General features: G+C 35.6%; 1 protein-coding gene across 2 annotated transcripts in view; it reads left to right on the top strand.

Moving 5' to 3' along the window:
- The window catches only part of KYNU (kynureninase), a 90260-nt gene that overhangs the window by 8453 nt on the left and 58817 nt on the right, over positions 1 to 22990 (top strand). For both annotated transcript variants that reach the window (XM_027131927.1, XM_027131921.1), the window contains 3 exons: positions 5397 to 5517; positions 13327 to 13409; positions 22775 to 22836. In XM_027131927.1, the coding sequence (XP_026987728.1) occupies positions 5397 to 5517; positions 13327 to 13409; positions 22775 to 22836 (266 nt within the window). The remainder of the gene's footprint in view (positions 1 to 5396; positions 5518 to 13326; positions 13410 to 22774; positions 22837 to 22990) is intronic.

Raw genomic sequence — 22990 nt, 5'->3', positions numbered from 1 at the left:
TTTTGATTTCCTCTTTGATTTCTTCAGTGATCTCTTGGTTATTAAGTAACGTATTGTTGAGCCTCCATGTGTTTGTGCTTTTTACGTTTTTTTCCCCTCTAATTCATTTCTAATCTCATAGCGCTGTTGTCAGAAAAGATGCTTGATATGATTTCAATTTTCTTAAATTTACTGTGGCTTGGTTTGTGACCCAAGATGTGATCTATCCTGGAGAATGTTCCATGCGCACTTGAGAAGAAAGTGTAATCTGCTGTTTTTGGATGGAATGTCCTATAAATATCAATTAAATCTATCGGGTCTATTGTGTCATTTAAAGCTTGTGTTTCCTTATTAATTTTCTGTCTGGATGATCTGTCCATTGCTGTAAGTGAGGTGTTGAAGTCCCCCACTATTATTGTGTTACTGTCAATTTCCTGTTTTACAGCTGTTAGCAGTTGCCTTATGTATTGAGGTGCTCCTATGTTGGGTGCATATATATTTATAATTGTTATATCTTCTTCTTGGATTGATCCCTTGACCATTATGTAGTGTCCTTCCTTGTCTCTTGTAACATTCTTTATTTTAAAGTCTATTTTATCTGATATGAGTATTGCTACTCCAGCTTTCTTTTGATTTCCATTTGCATGGAGTATCTTTTTCCAACCCCTCACTTTCAGTCTGAATGTGTCCCTAGGTCTGAAGTGGGTCTCTTGTAGACAGCATATATATGTGTCTTGTTTTTGTATCCATTCAGCAAGCCTGTGTCTTTTGGTTGGAACATTGAATCCATTCACTTTTAAGGTAGTTATCAATATGTATGTTCTTATTACCATTTTCTTAATTGTTTTGGGTTTGTTTTTGTAGGTCCTTTTCTTCTCTTCTGTTTCCCACTTAGAGAAGTTCCTTTAGCATTTGTTGTGGAGCTGGTTTAGTAGTTCTTTATTCTCTTAGCTTTTGCTTGTCTGTAAAGCTTTTGATTTCTTCATCGAATCTGAACGAGATCCTAATCTTGGTTGTAGGTTCTTCCCTTTCATCACTTTAAGTATATCTTGCTCCCTTCTGGCTTGTAGAGTTTCTGCTGAGAAATCAGCTGTTAACCTTACGGGAGTACCCTTGTATGTTATTTGTCGGTTTTCCCTTGCTGCTTTCAATAATTTTTCTTTGTCTTTAATTTTTGCCAATTTGATTACTATGTGTCTTGACGTGTTTCTCCTTGGGTTTATCCTGTATGGGACTCTCTGCACTTCCTGGACTTGGGTGGCTATTTCCTTTCCCATGTAAGGGAAGTTTTCAACTATAATCTCTTCAAATATTTTCTCGGTCCTTTCTCTCTCTCTTCTCCTTCTGGGACCCCTATAACGTGAATGCTGTTGTGCTTATTGTTGTTCCAGTGGTCTCTTAGGCCCTCTTCATTTCTTTTCATTCTTTTTTCTTTATTCTGTTCCACAGCAGTGAATTCCACCATTCTTTCTTCCAGGTCACTTATCCATTCTTCTGCCTCAGTTATTCTGCTATTGATTCCTTCTAGTGTAGTTTTCATTTCAGTTATTGTGTTGTTCATCTCTGTTTGTTTGTTCTTTAATTCTTCTAGGTCTTCGTTAAACATTTCTTGCATCTTCTCGATCTTTGCCTCCATTCTTTTTCCGAGGTCCTGGATCATCTTCACTCTCGTTATTCTGAATTCTTTTTCTTGAAGGTTGTTGCCTATCTCCACTTCATTTAGTTGTTTCTCTGGGGTTTTATCTTGTTCCTTCATGTGGTACATAGCCCTCTGCCTTTTCATCTTGTCTATCTTTTTGTGAATGTGGTTTTTGTTCCACAGGCTGCAGGATTGTAGTCCTTCTTGCTTCTGCTGTCTGCCCTCTGGTGGACGAGACTATCTAAGTGGCTTGTGCAAGTTTCTTGATGGGAGGGACTGATGCTGGGTAGAGCTGGCTGTTCCTTTGGTGGGCAGAGCTCAGTAAAACTTTAATCCACTTGTCTGCTGATGGGTGGGGCTGGGTTCCCTCCCTGTTGGTTGTTTGGCCTGAGGCGACCAACACTGGAGCCTACCCAGGCTCTTTGGTGGGGGTAATGGAAGACTCTGGGGGGGCTCACGCCAAGGATTACTTCCCAGAACTTCTGCTGCCAGTGTCCTTGTCCTCACAGTGACACACAGCCACCCCCTGCCTCTGCAGGGAAGCCTCCAACACTAGCAGGTAGGTGTAGTTCAGTCTCCTATGGCGTCACTGCTCCTTCCCCTGGGTACTGATGAGCACACTACTTTGTGTGTGCCCTCCAAGAGTGGAGTCTCTGTTTTCCCCAGTCCTGTCAAAGTCCTGCAATCAAATCCCACTAGCCTTCAATGTCTGATTCTCTAGGAATTCCTCCTCCCGTTCCCAGGCCCCCAGATGGGAAGCCTGACGTGGGGCTCAGAACGTTCACTCCAGTGGGTGGATGTCTGTGGTATAAGTGTTCTCCAGTTTGTGAGTCACCCACCCAGCAGTTAGGGGATTTGACTTTATCGTGATCGTGCCCCTCCTACCATCTCATTGTGGCTTCTCCTTTGTCTTTGGATGTGGGGTATCTTTTTTGGTGAGTTCCTGTGTCTTCCTGTCAATGATTGTTCAGCAGTTAGTTGTGATTCTGGTGTTCTTGTAAGAGGGAGTGAGAGCACGTCTTTCTACTCCACCATCTTGAACCAATCTCCATAATTTCTTCATTACATTTTTGATCCCCTTCTCTCTCTGTCTTCTAAAATCCCTATAATGTGAATACTGGCATGCTTAATGTTATCGTAGACATCTCTTAAATTGCTTTGTTTTTAAAAAATTTACTTTTCTGTCTGCTGTTCCAACTGGGTGATTTCCATTATTGTATCTTTCAGATCACTTTTGCATTCTTCTGTATCACTTAGTCTGTTATTCATTCCTTCTAATGTGTTTATTTTAGCTACTGAATTATTTAGTTTTGATTGGGTCTTTTTTATATTTTCTAGTTCCTTGTTAAAATATCAGTGTTTAGATCAATTATTTTTTTCTAATTCAGTTAACATTTTTATTATCAATGTTTTGAATTCTTTGGTAAATTATTTATTTATGTTTTATTACTTTTTTCAACGGCTTCCTCTTGTTCTTTCAATTGTGGATAGTTCTTCTGACTTTTCAGTTCACTTAACTTTGCCTCTATGAATTTACATGAAACAGTTACCTTCTGTGGTCTTGAAGGGATGTTCTTAGGTTGCAGCATCCCTGTGCAGACTGCGTGTGCCCAATGCTTTTGGTGGGAGAGCTGGATTTGATATGGATACTAGTCACATCTTCTTCCAGGGTGTGCTGGCAGCTATCTTATGATGTGAGTATCTCATGACTTGGTTAGGTGAAGGTCAGAAAGTTCTTCCTACACTAGCCATTTCTCAAATTCCTTCAGCTTAAAACATCCAATATGCCAAGGTGCCGTATTTTTTTAAATACTTTTTAAAAAATTAATTAGTTTATTTATTTTTGGCTGCTTTGCGTCTTTGTTGCTGTGTGCAGGCTTTCTCTAATTGCGGTGAGCAGGGGCTACTCTTCATTGCGGTGCACAGGCTTCTCATTGTGGTGGCTTCTCGTTTCGGAGCATGGGCTCTAGGTGCGAGGGCTTCAGTAATTGTGGCACACAGGCTCACTAGTTGTGGCTCGTGGGCTCATAGAGCACAGGCTCAGTAGTTGTGGCACATGGGCTTAATTACTCAGCGGCATGTGGGATCTTCCCGGACCAAGGTCCGTGTCCCCTGCATTGGCAGGAAGATTCTTAACCACTGTGCCACCAGAGAAGTCCAAGGTGCCACATTTTGAGGTAGCATGTCCTGAACCCCATGACTGCCAAGAGTACCAACTTTTAATAAGAAATTTTCTTATCATTCTTCAGAGAAGAGAAGCCTAGGCCCCCAAAGCTTAAAGTCCTGTTTGTCTTTCATGTTGTAAAGATCTGATGGCATTAGGTTGGAGAGTGGTGTGTTATCTCTTCATTCTTGTGGATAATTACCAAAGCACTTTCTTGATACTCTATTCTACCTATTTACATAATGCCAAATGAATGCTCACATGGTGACATTTGATGTGCTTTGAGACAAAAAACGAACAAACAAAAAAACCCAAACCTCAACCAAGTAAAAGGAAAATAGTTTAGGATGGGGAACCACACTTTGGGGAGGCATGAGATGAGATAATTCAGTTTACAATTCCACTTTTTTTTCACACTGAACACATTTTAAAAATGACTTTCTAAGTAAAAGTAACCCAATACCTATATATCTGTAAAAGCGTCACCAATGAAAGAACAAGACAAAAAAAAAAAAAAAAAAATGGGAGCAGAGATCTGGGTGATTGCCTCCTCTTCCTGGGTTGTTGATAAGGCTGACACACACAGAACATGTTTAGTCTTTAAACTACTTATTTGAATGCTTAGTTGAAATTTGAGCCATGGTACACCAATTAAAACCTCTGGATTCTAAAAAAAATCCTTCAGTATTTGTTCTCTAGATCGACAAAGAACTGTTAATTAATCAAATTTAAATGTGTGAACAGTATTTACACCTCTTTGATTGGGTCTGACTTAAGAAATGCCAATGAAAAAGTGACACAGGATCTATAAAAGTAGGTTGAATTAGATGGTATGCTTTTAAAAAGCCTGCAAAGATTTAAGTAGTCTAAATAAAGACAAGTATACTACCAAATGATTCAAATTTCAGCAAGAAGCTTAATCTTTCTTCCCATAGAATTAAGATAAAACTTAGTAGAACACAATTATAAACTTGTGCATTTCTAGAAAATACTTGAAGCATATAGATTGGTTTGCTAATGAAATTGCATTTACTGCAATCAAGGAAAAATTATAAAACAAATCACTAAAGTTCTGATTTATTTGAATAAAAAGTAGATATAGAGAACAATCTTTGCCTACATATGTATTAATATTATATGCATACAAAGAACAAAAATCTATAAATTCAATATATCTACTTCAGATATATAAGTAATCATTTAGATTTTTTTAATTTGCCTGATCTACAACACCAGGATTATTACTTGTCTAAATTCTGGTAACCTTCTGCTATGACTAGATAGGCTGATATAATTTCTGTAAAAATTCTGGTTTTAACTCTTTTCTATTGGCTATTTATGATTGGGAGTAGCTGTTAATCTAGATTTCCTCATGGAGCATAATAAATATGACAGACCTGAACAAAAGCATCTATCTGTTTAAACTGTATTTTAAAATATAAATGTAAAAGATTATTTTTCAGAGAATCTGATGTTATCCTTGGGAGGAATTTTAAGATATGTATCATCTTTCTTGGAGTTAATTACATTCATTGTTTGTAGTGGATTAACAATGCCAAATGGAAGAATGTTAATTAATTGAATAAGTATATTTTCCCTTTTTTTCTATTTCAGTTGATTTATCTTTAGTGAATAAGGATGAAGAAGCCATCTATTTCTTGGGAAATTCTCTTGGGCTTCAACCAAAAATGGTTAAAACATATCTGGAAGAAGAACTAGATAAGTGGGCCAAAATGTAAGTATTATTTCACAAGCTATCATTCAATATCTCATATAAGAATTTTAAAAATCACGCCAGGTTGTCTAATATTTGGAAAGGTGTCTAGTAGAATCTTAGAATTTTAGAGCAGAGGGAACTTGAGGGATTGTGTCATTTAACACTGGATGAAATAACTGAGGATCAGTAAATAAGGTATTATGGCAAGTTAGTTGCAGAATCAATAGTAAAACTTTTGAAATATTTAAAAATTTAAGTTTCTCCCTTGAAATGACACATCTACATCGTATGCAATTATTTTATTTTCTAAATGATTAACAAAGCAGTTAATATTTAGGATTCAATTTAGTGTTTTCATGATTAGTTCTTGGCTAAACTCTACCACACTAATTTTTATAAATAAGAAAATAAAAATTGTTGAGGTGGGGAGAGGAGGTTGAGTGGAACAGAAGGTGCTTCCCTCCCCAAATTGAACATGATTATTGAGAAGATGCTCCATTTGGGCTTAGCTAACCATGCAGGAATCTTAAATTAGGATTCATCTTTTTCTCCTTCTTTTATGTTCTGCTTTTACTCTTCTGCTTATGAAACCCTTCATACTCTCTGCTTACCTCAATGATTACCCTCTTTAATATCAACCTTCTCAACCACTGATTAGCCCTCCCTGAATGTCTATTGCATTAATAATCAGTGCTCTACAATAGGCAGTTTAGAGGTGTCTACTTTCATTAGTTTCATATTCTTAGCTATATTGTAAATCCCTTAAGGAAAATAACCTAATCTTATGTACTTCTTATCCTTCCCCAGTGATTACTGATAAAGCTGGAACTGAAAATATTTTAAAATATTTTTAACTATTGAAACATTTTATATTTAAAATATTAAAAATAGTACAACTATTTTAAAAATATTTTTTGACTCTTAGAATCTGAAAAATAGATATGAAGGGGAAGCTAAACCTGAAGGATAGGAAAAAAAAAAATTCAGGAAGGAAGATGAAACTAAACCAGATAAGAATTCTGAGCAAGATATTTGGTTCTTATAGAAACTCAGAATGTCTTTTCCAGCTTTCTATATTCTTCAGGTCAGTGGTCTTTTACATTGAGACCAAAACCTCTTCTATAAAGTTTAGTTTACACTGACTATGCCAATGATTACTACCATGGCTATTAGATAACATTGCAAAGTTTCTTAATTTAAGTGGTTAAGAATGTAAGTTCACAACTCAATGCAAGAATAATAGAGTTTTATATAGTTTATTAGGCATATTATAACTTTACCTGCGTAACATTTATGCATAAATTGAAAAATAAATATCACCACATTTGGAAGCATTTTGCACTAGCAAGCTTTAGTATTTAAAAAATGAGGGTCATATTTAATAAAAATGGTTAATATTCATTTTTGGCCTTAACGTAAAAGATAGCAAAGAATTAGATTGAATTTGAACTTTGGAGAGTGTCCTTGACTCTTGGATATTCATTCAGCAAGACTGTGCATTTTTATCCTTCAGGTATTTTAAAAAGATGCCACTCTTCTATCCTATTCATATTCTTATGATTATCCTACTTTATTAAAAGAATGGTTGATTATTCTCAAGACATGTATTCCAGTTATGTTCCAGGAAAGTGCCTCTCTGTCATAATGCCCTTCTATTGTTGTTACCTTTCAATTTTATATTTTACCTTGTGACAACAGAAAATTACATAATCCTAAACCGTTCTACCTATTTTTCATCAGACAGACGATTTAGCAAGGAGGTGCACTGTAATGCTTCAAGCAATGTAAAGTAAATTTTAAAAAGACTTCTTCTGAGAAAAAGATTAGGTAGCTAGTTTGTTTTATTTAGTCTTTTTGCTGTAAACTGTGGTGGCCCAGTCAACATCATAGCCCTGCCAGCTCAACGTCAGTGGTGTTTTAGGTGCATGATCGCAATCCTGTTTTCCCCTATCCCACCCTTGATCTTTCATCTCAAATGGGTTTGTTCATTACTTTTTGCTCCTAAATATTTAGCTTAAAATTCCACTCTGGCCTTTTCCAGCTAAGGTTGTGTTGGGAGGAAAACATTTCCTCTACCAACTTACATTCCAGTGGTTGGGGGCATGAGAATTAATTGACAACAGACAGATTAGCAGGAGAAAAGTTTATTGCACATGTGTGCAGAAGCACTCTACAAACAGTGATTCACTGATCAGCCAGAGTAAAGGTTTAAAACCAACTTAACAAAAGGGGCGAGTTTTAGGGCTTCAGTAGGAAAGTATGGAAGGTTCTGTTGGGCTTTTCCATCCTGATGATAATGGGCAGTATCTTTCCGGGCTGGAAGCCCCCCAAGAGGAAGATGGAGGAGAAGTAAATTTGTAACTCCTAGTGCTAAGCGTCATTTTTCTCTGACGGTGGGTCAATGGCAATGGCATTTTCAGGAGGCTTTCCTTAAGTCTAGATAATGTTTCTTTCTTAGGCTGCTGTTTGTCCACATGCTTTTAGTTTAAAGTAATCTTCATGCCACTCTGGTGGCCTGCTGGTTACTTCAATTCCCTTTCTGGCTATTGCTTTTGTTTTAAATCTCCCCTGCATATATTTGATTTGCCTCTAGATCCAGGGCCTCCCATTACTGTGGTGAGTTTTATCCGATTATCTGTTCCTCTTCATCTCCTCCAACCCCACTTCTGCCCTACTTCTTAGCTGATACCCAAGCCAGGCCAGTGCCTCCCCCTCTTCTAGATCACTGAGAGATTTTGAGAAGAACTGAGTCAAAGAGAGCTACACAGTCACTAAACACTCTAATGCACATTGAAATTAGTTGGAAAAAAAATAATATTAAAAATTTATAATCTTAAGAGTAACATAGAAATTTGAGTGCTCTAAGCAAGATATTACTCTGGGATATTGATGTCAAGTCTCTGGCCATCCATGACCTATAATGTAGGAAATGACATCTGGCTCATGGTTTTCATCTTCTATGTCATCACCTTTTATGGCCTATTGTAGACATACTACCTACTTATCTACAAAATAAACCATCACTGGTCACAATGCCATCCAATCTTATAATTCATATGGCTACCATATTTGATTATTTATACTAAAGAAAAATCAAGGATACAGGCACACTTAGAAATATTTTAGGACCCAAATGATTTCTTCTAAAACTTCAAGTTACTTAAGGCAAAACTATGAAAATAAAATACTTACCTCTGTGTTTTTTATAAATGACTATCATTATTTTCCAAAGTCATTTTCAACTGTATGGGATTTCTAAAGTAGGTTAATAACACTTTACTTTGGAGAATATATTATTTGTTTGGTGAAATGATAATATTTAGATAATTTTAATATTCTGAAATAGAAAACTTTTAGGGTAATTTCACTCTTTGATATGTAATAATTAGTTATCAGCAAGAAGCTAACATAAACAATAAGAAGCAACAATATCATATGCTTGTTCATTGTGGGTCTGCTAGGATGGATAGGCAATAAACTTAAATAATTTTTGAGAACATTTAAAATTATATATTTTACCAATGGCCCAGATTATTTAAAGGAGAATAACTTGGGTTAATATTCATAGCGGTAAAGTTCGGCTAGAAGGGAAAGATATGTCAGTCCTAAAGAGCACATTGTAAGTTGAGAAATGTATATTGTGTCCCTAAGATATAATCACTATATCTTAGGTCTTCTGGGTTGTCTTATCTGCTAGATAAATAAATTTCTTTCTTTTTCATAGGAGCAAAAACTTGCCACATTTGTGTTTTTATAGGCATTCTTCTAAGAACTGAGATATATTAGGTAGAATTATTTAAAGAGAAAAATAGCCCGCTGAATTACATATTAGGAACAAAAGGCCTGGTTTGCAGACAGTGACTTAACTTACATGGCAATGTGTGTGCAGAAAAGGTACTGGTAAAGCACATGGGAGAGGTCTGCTCCTGCAGACCTGCAGTGGTTCAATTTATGGGTTTCTTTCTTTAAAAAAAAAAAAAAAGTGTATTGTAAGGGAGGAAAGACTGTCCCCCTACTCTCCTAGATCCATTAGCTGGGTCTATGAAATAAACATAACAGGCAGATTAACAAGAGAGAAGGCATAAAAGTACATTTTTAACATTACGTGCATGAGGGCATCACAGGAAAAAGAAAAAAGTGAATATCCAAAAAAGCAATGAGATTTGAGAGCTTAGGTACTGTCTTAATAGGGACAGAGGAGGGGTATATAGGCTACTCTGGGGAAAGTAAACGATTTTTAGGAAGGATGAATGGAACTTTAGAAGAATAGATGGGAAGTGTGATAGCTTGTGACAAAGTTTGTCTGGCTGGGGTGCTGACTTCTAGTTTCCTCTCTTGTGACAAGAGTAAATCTCCTCTGGTTGATGAAACTCCTGAGGAGGGAATTTATGACAACTGAGTCCTTTTTGGAGGATCTGTCTTCAGGCAGATAAGGGGAGTTCAGAGGTATCTTCCCCATGTATTTGCTGTTTTTCAAGTGCATTCCTTTTTATTAATTTATTTATTTAATTTATTTTTGGCTGTGTTGGGTCTTTGTTGCTGCGTGCGGGCTTTCTCTAGTTGCGGCGAGAGCGGGCTGCACTTTGTTGCGGTACGTGGGCTTCTCATGTGGTGGCTTCTCTTGTTGTGGAGCACGGGCTCTAGGCACGCAGTCTTCAGTAGCTGCAGCATCTGAGCTCAATAGTTGTGGCTTGTGGGCTCTAGAGCACAGGCTCAATAGTTGTGGCGCATGGGCTTAATTGCTCCACGGCATATGGGATCTTCCCAGACCAGGGCTTGAACCCATGTCCCCTGCATTGGCAGGCGGATTCTCAACCACTGCACCACTAGGGACCTCAAGTGCATTCTTTGTGCTTTGTGCAAAATAATCCTTATGCCAAAGAGGCCAGTTTTAGTGTGGCATATTCTGCCACCCTTCAGTATGAATAAGAAAATACATGGTATGACATGTGACAGAGCTTTTCCTGACATCTCTGTTGGCTAATCAACAATTGGATCACAGAAAAAAACTTGTGATATCATTAAGGAAGACTGTGAAGTCTTATTTATTCGCTTATTGGGGGGAGCTTTTAAAAGCAGGGCAACTTTTCATTTTGTAGGATGGTTAAAGCACAGTCATATTTCAAAGAGGATCCACATTTCTATTAACTTCCTAATTAGATTTTATATTCTGAAATTTAATTTTCTGAGCAAATACTGCTTTGTAGACTTCTCTGAGAACAGCCCACTCAGGCAATGATTGATGCTATGGTAGTGAGTGAATGCTTTCCTATGCTCTCTTTTCCTTTCCAGCACTTGTAAAAGAAGATTGCAGCTATACTGCAACTATTTTAAGCAGTTTTGAATGAGAACAACATAATCTTTCTCTTAACTTGAATATGTACGTTATGACTGCAGTGTGATCCACATCAGCTCTTTCTAATGACAGGCCACTTTACTTTGAGTTTATTTGGGTAACACTTTCTAAATACATTTCACTATCTCAGGCTAGGAGACTGACAAAATGAAGAAGCTGACTCTGCATGTGATATTTTAAAGGGAGGAAGATGACAAAAGCATTCCAAGAAAGTATCCTTAAAGATTATTATCATGGTGCCTACCAGAGTGAGAAGTAGGTGGCATCATATTCTGAGATATAAATTCTCTGAGGCAGAACATAGACTTTTACTACCTAAATGTAATAAGATGTATTGTGCTATCAGCAAGGCCATGGAGCTCTATATGATTAAAATAAAAATGTATCCAAGTATCTGCCTTTAAATACTATTTAATGATAATGATTTTTGTCTTTAGTATTTATATTGGAAGTCAAGAGAGAGGCAAGCTGCAGGCTATCTAATAATAATATGAATAATATGCACTAACAGTTGCCCTTCTTTTCCTCCTTAGTTCTTATAGTCTGTTTATTCTCAAAGAAAGTCTTCCTTCATCTCAGTTTATATGGTAATTGAAATATTAGCTTAAAAGTTGTGTTTTACACCTCATGCTGGTGAAGTGAGTTTTAACATTAGATTTTCATTAGGAAAGAAGACTCAGAAAAGGGGTACCATGTACCAATCTTTTTCACATGTTGCTTGTTTTTCATAGCTATCCTTTAAGTTATATATTGTAACCCATTTACTTTTATAAAAGTGGAAAATTAGGCCCTATAAACCTCTAATAAATGTAGCCTCGGGCCCAGTATTGCCCTGGACCTGTCTCATCCCAGGTGATGGAGCCAACTGCTAAATATTCAAGACTTTTGTTGATACCAAATTGGCCACGTGAATGGGGGTAGTCATACCGCAAAAAACAGCAAGGGCTAAAACACAGGGCTCCTCCCTTCCACTTCCCCACTGCTGTGTAGAGGAGAAAAAATATTTTCCTTTACCCTACTGAGTTTTTACCTGAGAGCTTGTAATAAAAGATTAACAAGAGAAGAACAAACGGAAGTGTATTAACATGAATACCTCATGTATACATAGGAAACACCCAGGGAAAAATGAGTAACTCCCAAAAGTGGCTTAGAATTCAAGCTTAAATCCCTTGTTAAAAGGGAAAGAGGAGGAGAGATGAAGGCCTCTTAGAGGAGAGTAAAGGATTTCTATGAAAGATGGTCCTTGAAGAATAGATAAGAGGTATAGTTTGTGACAAAGTTTATCTGGGGTGTCACTGAGTTCTAATCTCTTCTGTGCTAAGAATCAATTTTCCCTGGTTGATGAAACTCCTGAGGAGGGGATTTATGACAACTGAATTCCCTTTGAAGGATCTGTCTTTAGGCAGATAGGGAAGTTCAGAGAAAGCTTCTCCATACATATTCTGTTTTTCAAGTGCCTACAGCTCAAGATGATCAATATACCCCTATGCTACATTTTAGTGTGGTGTGTTCTGCTACCCTTCACCTCTGAGAGAAGGTTTACCAGCTCACCACTGCCAGCTTACTTAATTTCAGAGTATGTATTCATCACAATTAGCACTATACATAGAGCACATGCTCATTCTTTTCTTCCAAGTGTAAATAGTCTTTGGATTCCAAAAGAATTAAAAACAATCTAATTCAAAGCTTCCTAAGATATGTTTGTAACAGTACACAAAGTCACTCCCTTCTTAATCCTTTGTTTTAATTTCTTCTCCTATATTTTTCAAATATTTTGCCTCCTCATTTGATAGAAACTACCAGAGAGTTGAAGTTCTCTTATGTATTTTGTGTTTTTTCCATTATGCCTACTGGCATACTTACTAGAATAATAAAATTGAGCTAGAACATGATAGATGAAATTGCTAGAAAATAGGTCAAGAAATAGTGTTGGCTTTGATTATTGCCAAGTTTTACTATCTACTTAAAATGTTACCATGAGTATGGTCACATTTTATACACTTCTATTTAATTTACAGATTGTAATTATATTTTAATGTTTAATTAATAATAATTTTAATCTCTAGCCTCAAAGAACAGTTAATATGTTTTAGTATAGGTACAACTATATGGTATGGTATACAAGTAAGGTATTCAAATAGTCTTGAAATTTTCAAAAGAAAAGTGAAAAAAATAACATCTTAGACTCCAAACTAGAGAAAAATAATGAAATATATGGGTAATCGCCCCTACGCTCCCCAACAGAAAGGAAATCAAAGAAATTTTTTTAAATGACAAGTTAAAAAGCAGAGTTCTCAAGTATTACTTTTGGTTTTCAAAAAAGCATGCTTTTTATTAAAACACTACAAAGACTCATTTAGAAATGTCCAGTTGCTAATGCTGATATCTGAAAACTCTCACACACACACTCACACAGATACACACAGACACACACATAAACTAAGATTGTTCATCTCCCTTTTCAATTTCAGGGGAGCCTATGGTCATGATGTAGGGAAACGTCCTTGGATTATAGGAGATGAGACTATTTTAGGACTTATGACTGACATTGTAGGTAAGTATAAAATGAATTTTTTCCAGAAGAATCATAAAGATATGATCATTTAGTTATACACATAGGTTATACGGTAAAAATTTTATTGAAGAATGTCCTGATTTTCTATTTTAATCCATAACACTAAGGCGTAAGCATGCCTTTAATTAAGACTTATTGCTAATGTTATTTTTTATTATATATTCTAGGACTAGTATTTGCTCACCAATGAGAAACACACATATTTATAATTAAATAAGTTTCATAAAAATCAACTTAAAAGACTTTTCTAAGGTTTTATTATATGGTAAAATAAACATTAACCTTAACATGCTAAAGGTCTAAAACACCACTATGTTTTGGTTCATTTCAACTTAATTCATGGTGATCTTTTAAAATTAGGCTGAGTGCTGTTGAAAATAATATAGTTGATGCTGTTTTTTGGTATATAGTGTATTCCTTAAAGTGAATTCTATCTACTCTTGGTAAAACTATTCAAGATAGTTTTAGATGGTAAATGTGTTAACATTTCAAAAAAAAGTTATCTGTTTAATTGGGTTGATTGTTCAGCATTGCCTAAAATCTTATTTGAAATTTAAGGTATTAAACAAACAAAAAATATAGCTCTGATGACCAGAGACGAGTGTGCTTCTGGGCCCCATAGTAAGTTTCCTACATAAAGCCTCTTCTTTAAGATCAGGAAATGTAACAAACTTCCCTAAAACATACAAATAAACATAGAGAATTAGGCAAAGTGAGGTGACAGAGGAATATGTTCCAAACAAATAACAACATGAAACTGAAGAACTAAGTGAAGTGTTGATAAGTAATCTACTCGATAAAAAAATCAAGGCAGTGATTATAAAAATGCTCAATGAATTAGGGAGAATGGATGAAAACAGTGAGGAGTTAAACAAAGAGTTAGAAAATATAAAGAAGAACCAAACAGACCTGAAGAATACAATAACTGAAATAAAAATACACTAGATGGAATCAACAGTAAATTAGATGATACAGAGGAACGTGTCAGTGAACTGGAAGACAGAGTAGTGTAAATCACTCCAGCTAAGCAGAGAAAAGAATAAGGAATTGAAAAATAAGGACAGTTTAAGAGACCCCTGGGACAATATCTAGTGTACTATCATTCACATTATAGGGGTCCCAGAAGGAGAAGACAGAAAGGGGCAGAGAAGTTATTTGAAGTGATAATAGCTGAAAACTTCCCTAACCTGGGAAAGGAAACAGACATCCAGGTCCAGAAATCACAGAGATAAGATCAAACCAAAGAGGTCCACACCAAGACACATTGTAATTAAAATGTCAAAAAATAAAGAGAAAGAGAAGATCTTAAAAGCAGCAAGGGAAAAGCAAGTAATTACATACAAGAGAACTCCCATAAAACAGTCAGCTGACTTTTCAGCAGGAACTCTGCAAGGCCAGAAGGGAGTGTCATCACATATTTAAAGTGGTGAAGAAAAAAAAAAACCTATGAACAAGAATACTCTACCTGGCAAGACTATCATTCAAATTTGAAGGAGAGATGAAGAGTTTCACAAATAAGCAAAAGTTAGAAGAGTTCAGCACCACTAAATCTGCTTTACAAGAAATGTGAAAGAAAATTCTGTAAGTGGAAAAGAAAAGGCCACAACTAGAAATCTCTCTCTCTGTTTTAATGTTCTTACACAGTATTCATTTGCTCTGTAACAATTCACATTTTAAATAGTGCTTCCTGACAACATGCCAGCTGGCTCTTCTTGAATAGGGGCAATAAGGATAGCAATTCACATTCAAGGTGGTGATATTACCAGACCACACTAGAAGGGTAAGCAGAGATCCTCGGGGTGGGTGGGGGGGCGGTGTGTGTGTGGTGGGGAGGATGTTGTCTAGGGTAGAGGGTTTGTAAGGGAAGGAAAGAGGAGAGGTTGGGAGAAGGAACACCCTTGAATTTGCAGAAGTCATTACTCTATCTAAGTAGTGGTTGTATTGGCTTTGCTGGTAACCCCATGTAGGGAGAAGAGGAAGAAAGGAGCACTTCCTATCTTAGATGTTTGGTTGGGGGCTTGCCTGCGAGGAGAAGGAAGTTTAGGGACACATTTGACAAGAGACCAGCACCCACACCAATCAGGTGAAGCTTACTCAGTCTTCAGCCACCATTTACATCCTCTGTACTGGCTGCAAGAGGGAGAGGAAACCTCAAGCTTTTGTACTATGTTTAACAAGGAGAAATTCAAACTTATTATAGTCAAAACAATCTAAGGCAGTTTGCAAACATACCACAAAGAATTTAGGGACATTGTTTTTCTAGCTTCTTCTTATGTATTTCTGGGAATCACCCCAGCATAAATATAGTCTTCTGCCCCAATCAACCCCCACAAACCAGATCCTCAGTAAACAACTTTGCATTTTACTCCTGCCCAAAGTGGCTGGCTTCCCAGAAAGCCTCAACATGGTAGAGAACCAGGCCTAGATGGCCCAGCCCAGGTTGCAGGACTACTGCCCAAGTTTAGGTATTCAGTCAACTAAAAATTAGTCCTTAGAATTCTCTATTAGACTAAAATCTCACTGGTAAAGGCAAGGAGGACACAGTTCAATCCATAACATATTCCCTGTGAAAACAGAGTTAAATAAATGTTTATGCACCTCTACACTAACTTAGCTCCCAGTATCTAGGCAGGAGACTGGAAAAGCCTTCTCTGCGATATTTGGGCAGCCTGAAGGTTCTGACATGGGTTTTCATAGCACGACAAACCCCACCACATGCACAGCGGGGAACACAGTGGGTGCTTAACACACCCCAAACTACCAGACTTTAAGGAAAACCTGTTTTTAGTTTATGAACTATATGAATGTGTAACCTGTTCCGTTCAGCAAGTTAAAAAAAAAAAAAAACAACACTCCATCGAAGAGTTGCAAGCAAAAGCAACAAGCTCGGTTTGCTGCTAGTTATTACTGAGTAATCATTACACTACACACATTTCTGTTTTATGTGGTTATATTATAGGATCAGAAGATTGGCTTCTAGTTTAAGATAACACATTAAGTACAAACTGAAAATGCTCCTTTCTATTCCGAAAACAGAGAAATGATAGAAAAAAAATTAGATTAACAAACATATAGCAACACTAAAAAAAATTAAATAGAAATCCCTACTGACCAGAAATATAGCAACTGCTGAGAAAGAAGCAGTTGAAAGCTGGAAGCACAATATCTGGGGGGTAGTGCATGGAGCCAGGAGTGTGTAGGGCCTGAGTGCAGGACTCTCACAAGCCCCAGGGCGAATCTGCAGAGCCCTGGATGCTTGGGGCTCAAACTCAAGGCCAGAACCTTGTCAGCCAGGGTGGGTAAAGGTGAAAACATAGCATCTCCTGCCAAACCAGTCAGGATCTTGGGAGCACAGAGCATTTGATCAGACTGCCAGCATTATCCAGAGGAATGTATATTCTCATGGAGGGAATTCCCACCTGAACAATCCTGGACTACATTTACGGGTGTATTAATTAGTTGTTTGACAATGCTTTCATTTATGTTCATTTTTTAGACGCCTATTATATTCATTCAAATGCCTAACATGTAAATTTAAAAAAAAACTGAAAAAAATCCCGCATTAATTTGACCTGAGCATGTATGTTTTCCTTAGATGTGGACTGTCTCTTTCTTTGCTAGATTTGCTTTCAGAACATAAATTACATGCTAATCCTATTATTTTGTGATTAGTATTTATTATCCTTTAAGAGGAGTTCAGATGTTTATATACAGGCCAGGGAAGTGGTAAGGCTATCATTTAGTGAGATTTATTTATGAAGCCCATAAAACCTGCAAAAAGATTTCCTTTGATCGTTTAAAAGTTTATAGCTCTATTGCAACTTATTAAATGTGCATGTGTTTTGTTGCCCAGCAAATACACATATGTCAGAATGATCAATGAAATTTAAACCAGCTCACCTCTCATGATGATTACTAAGGAAATTAAAAAACAACAACAACAACTAAATACTCAGATTTATTTAGATAAGTAAGAAGATTGAGCTTACTAAAAATGTTTAAAGAATATTTATCAGTTCTAGCTTTAGGGATTTTTGTGTGTCTTTGAAATACCATACAAAGCTGTAACGTATGGGACAAACTTCCTTATGTTTTCTGTGATTTTTGTCCTTGAATGTTGTATAAATTAAATTACATTTGATCCTAATTATACAGGATATAAAAATAACAATTATGTCTTGAAATGGGCAAAGTCACATTTGTACATATGAAACTCAATAAACAGTATATGTATTGTTTATTTTATATATATACAGTATATATATATTCTCAAAGTTTCAAGCCTTAATATGACAAATGCATTGTCATATTTTATTTGAAATATTGTCAGTGCATTAAACTAAATATTTAGTTTAATGATTAGTTTATTAAATGTTTATTTTGTTCTCTACAATTTATGTTGTATCAGGAGAAATATTTCTACATTTTTGTTGTTGACAGTATCTGCAAAAGTATATTATGAGCAATATTTTAAAAGCTTGTTTTTCTTTTTAATTTCAGTAGCTATCATCTATCCCCAAATTTCTTTACTTTTAAAACTGTATATGTTAGTCCAAGAAACGGTTCTTAAGTTGAAAAATGAATGAGTTCACTTTGTTCGATTTAGTAGGAACTGATTCTTTTAGAAGGTATTGTGTGTCTGTTCATGTTTATTTTCTTTGCTGCAAATCCCATGCAGGTTCCCTTTTGCCTTGGTTGATAGTAAGTTCTGAGAAAATTTGGTAGAGTTCGAAGTAGCAAAAATATTTAGTTAAAAAAAATATATATTTAATAGCTCCTAATTTGTTTCTCATCCACATATATAGTACTCTGTTGCAATTTTTTAAAATCATTCTTTCTCACATGTAATACAAGAAACCTAAAATCCTCTTTGGAAGTAGATATTATATAAATCACAAAATAAATGTTAAAATTATGTGGTAACTACAGAAGAGAGCAGCAGAAGTCAAATTGATTTTTGCTACTTGTGGGCTGTCTAAATGTGTCATGAACAGATAAGTTGTATATTTTGGACTATGACTGAATCTTCCAGGTTCTTAAAACCACAACCTGTATTTTGCCATAAAATTTCTCAAAAAGAAGTAACAGGAGTATAATAAAAATTATTATGTGTACAAATTGATAGAGTGGATAGAGAAGCGGAAGACACAGTGAGCAACCCTATATTTCTATGTCCACAGACATAGAAAAGAATTTCCATTTCAGATGAGAAGAAAAACCATTAATAAAACATTTTATATGGAGCTAACAATTCTGCAAAACATGGAATAACTTTCCCTTATAGTTAATATCATATTATCAAGATGCTAGAAATAGAATTGCTGAAGAATATTATTAGTATTATTATTAAGCCTACTTCTCCCTGGGTACATAAACATCACAAAGGGCTAGATACATACATTTCGGCTTATAAGAATGTTGTAATGTGAACATAAATTTGCTTTATGAAACTTGTGGTTGACCCTCAGAGAAGCAATAATCCCTGGGAGCCCTCTCCAAAGTCATAAATCCTCAACCACACACTAGCCACCTCCAAGGCCATAGGAATTTGCTATTTGAAAAACAGAGTGGAAAGTTCTCGGACTTAGCTGAACTACAAACCTTACAACAAAATCCACAATTAACATTTGCATCTGCTTAATAAAATATACAGAACATGGTATGGCAGTTATGAGATCCATCATTAACCTTCTTATCAAACACTAAGCAGCCTGGAACCCTGCTGACCTCACTTTGCAAAATATTTGAAATTAAATGAAGATTAGAAAGGTGCAGAGGGATGTTAGTAATGAACATGGGCTTCCTATATTTGACTTACAGGGAGTGGATAATGTAGACAACACTTCCAAATGTTACCTTGAACAAAGATTTTAATTAATATTTTTTTCTATAAGATTTTGTCTCCTACTTCCTATCTGTGAGACCTTAAGCGAGTTAGTTCATTTCTGTGCACATCAGTTTCCTCATTGATAAATATGGAAATCAAAGTAGATACCTTATCAAGTTACTGTGAAAATAATACAAGTTACATTAGAAGTGTTGGCACATAATAAGGGCTCAATAAATGTTAGCATGCCAGGCATTGAGATAAGAAGGCAGTGCTTGTACATAACTTTCACCTTCTGGTAAACAAAAAGTTATGTTCAATAAATAAGCAAGCAAGAAAGCACTCTTCAAATGAGAACACTGGCTCACACCCATCTCAGATGAAATAATTGAAATTTTTACATTTACTGCAGTGAGTTTTATATGATCTTCTAAAATAAAGACTCTTTCAAATCCTGGTAAGTTTTCATGAAGTTTTAAAAAAAACCTTGGCCTCTAGTAAATTTGCCCTCAATACTTGTGGTTCTTTCTTTTATTTTTATTTTTTATTGAATTTTAGTCAGATGAACGGATAAAGAAGATGTGGTGTATACATATATAATGGAATATTACTCAGCCATAAAGAAGAATGAAATAACGCCATTTGCAGGGGTGTGGATGGACCTAGAGCATATTATGCTTAGTGAAAGAAGCCATACAGAGAAAGACAAATACTGTATATCACCTATGTGGAATCTAAAAAATAATACAAAAGCAGGTATATGCAAAACAGAAGCAGAGTTATGGATGTAGGAAACAAACAAGTGGTTGCCAAAGGGAAGAGGGAAGAGGAAGGAGCCAAACAGGGGAGTTACAAACCACTATGTATAAAATAGATAAGCAACAAGGATATATTGTACAGCACAGGGAATTACAGCTCATACTTATAGTTATTGATGTTTCAACATTATTTCACAAAAAGTTCTTGGGAGAAAGAAAAGGTACAAAGAAAAGCAACTTGAAATAATTTCAGCTTGCTTAAAAAAAATTTTTTGTCTTATGGAATGCTGATAATATTGAAATATCTTAAAACAACAAATGTTGATTTCAGAAATACATATTAGACCAAAAGAGATAGGTCAATTAGATATATTTCCTTTGGAAAATAGGCTAAAAATCAGTCTGACTGGTGGCCCTTTCATGTTAACAATGCTTGTTTCTTTAGTGCCTTTAGGTCATATTTGGAATAAACATTTCTGTTAATGTTCTGCAGCATTAATATTTGCACCATCCTTAGATATACATAGGTACGCACGTACATTTTAAGTACACCGAACCTCTCCTTGACAAAGTTCGTTAGCAGGTGAGGAGGGCATTTTGTGAAGAGCTTGATTGAATTTAAAGTGTGCCAAGGCGGGATAATTTTTGTGGGCAAATTATTCAAGTCAGTGAGGTATTATTTACAAAGAATTGATCCAATGTTAGCATGCCATTGAGAGTGAGGGGAGGAAAGGCCACGTGTATGTCTAGATTAATTCAGCCTAGCACTTGTGGTTCATCACATTCCATGCAAGAAAAATTTTAGGTGATCCAAAGTGAACACTATTATTTGAAGGACTAACATTCCTGAGGAATGAATAATTATTTTAATCAGAAGGTAATCACTAAGCAAAAATGGAATGCCTGACCTTGTATAGAAAGTCTCACTCCCTTCCTGCCTCTTCTATTTCTTTGTTTTCATTTTGTGATAAAATTTATGAACTTTCTCCTCTTTTGTTTTCTTCCCACCACATTCTTTCAAATGCTTTTCTTTCTACTAATTCTGCTTGCTCAGTATGTTTGGGGCGTGGCTCCCCCATGGATACCAAAATAGGAGGATGCTCAAGTCCCTAATATAAAGTGAGTCGTGCCATGAATAAAGTACGTCCTCCATATCCGCAGGTTTCATATCCACAGATAAGGAGGGCCAAATGTATTATTTTTCCTTCCTTTTCTCCTTCCACGCTCCCTGCCAGAATATTTTTTATTAAAATGAATAGTGTTCAGAAAAGATGTGTGTAAAGAGCTAACAGGGAGTTAAGAGTTATATAAGATTAATATAATAGATAATGTTTTGTTTTAGAAATAACAGTAAAAATTCATACCATAATACAAAGAAACGAATAAAATAAAGCTTGCAGCATTTCTTTCACCATATTTCTAAAAGACTTTTATACCGTAGAAGACATATGCCCCTGTATACAAATTAAGCTTTCTAGTATGTTTGAGACATTTTATTTAGTGCTAGGAATGCAGAATGAGGTTGTCATTATTGTCCCTTGACTTGAGACACTATTCACATTACAATGACCAGAGATACATCTCTTAACAGCCACCATTATTTACCAACCTTGCATTCAAATGGGGAAATCCATCAATCAAATGCAACAAAAAGTTTTGCTTGACTAAATGAAGACACAGGCCTTTCCTTAAATGGCTATGTTGAAATATAAATTCCTAAGTTATACACTTATTTCCAGTGGCCTTCCCTCAAGTGAACTTAACCTGAAATCCATCTATTCATTAGATTAATTATTCTACTTACTGTCTATTCTTTTAGTAAAAATGGGACTCTATCAGAAGTATTTCATTGGATACAAAGTGCAAGACTTGTATGATGCATTTTCTCTAACACCTAGTACAGCCTTACAAACATTAAAGCTCACAGCCCATTTTTCTCAGTGATAGTAAAGAGAAATCATTCCTATTAAACAGGTCTAATTGCCTTTAAGAGACATCATAAGAACTAAAAAGAGGGAAAGTATTATTATCTTTGTTATTGCTCTCTGAGTTCTTAAGTATTCAATGTATGCTTTGTCTCTGGGTCTGTTTCCAGTGGCAAAACCCTTGTTAACAGGAATTATATCAGATTATGATTGTGTAGTGGATATCTTAATTTTGTGTGTTTTCTTCATCAGACAATACATATCTATATTAATTATCTTATATCAGTGTGTATAAATAAACCCCAGAGCTATTTAGCTCTTTGTACTTTGCTTCTAGCTCTTTTGTCTTATGAACTACAGTATTGTATATCTCACTGTAATAACAGTGAATTATGTTTAGCAACATTGCCTTCTTTTATTAAAGGTGCATTTTAATTTGATGTTACAAACAACCAGCTTTAAAAATGTGATGGGCTTTCATTTCTTTTTAGATTCTTTTTGGAGATACACTTACCACAAAAATGTCCTCTGTGGGAATTTGGCAACGTAGCTGATGATAGGATAAATCATTTTTAGTTTAGCAAATGCTTCACTATTATGTTATTATTATTTACTATGTCAAAAAGGAAATATAATTTTTAGCTAGCTATATGCATATGAGTCCAGCTATTGTTTGATAAAATGAGTCAAGTGGGAAAACTTCCATTTCTTTGTGATGACATCAAATGTGTCCTTATCTCTAAAAACATTAAGGATGAAGGAGTGATAGTTTGTTTTTCCAGGTACTCTTAGAACTAACGGAACAATCTAAATTATGATATATTTATTTTGCAGGAGCCAATGAGAAAGAAATAGCCCTAATGAATGGTTTGACTGTTAATTTACATCTTCTATTGGTAAGCTTCCTATTCCACCAATGTTTAGTATACACTGTTTACAGAATCTGACATTTTTCAATCTTTAATCCATGAGCATTTGGAGGTTTACTTATTTAAAAATAAGTTGTGAGGTTGTTTTCATTTCTACCAGGAAATGCTGGACCATGACAGA

Source organism: Aethalodelphis obliquidens, unplaced genomic scaffold (genome assembly GCF_003676395.1).
Source record: "Aethalodelphis obliquidens isolate GAN/ISIS:26980383/991018 unplaced genomic scaffold, ASM367639v1 scaffold2, whole genome shotgun sequence".
Classification (NCBI taxonomy): domain Eukaryota; kingdom Metazoa; phylum Chordata; class Mammalia; order Artiodactyla; family Delphinidae; genus Aethalodelphis; species Aethalodelphis obliquidens.
This window is presented reverse-complemented; position numbering and strand designations above follow the sequence as displayed.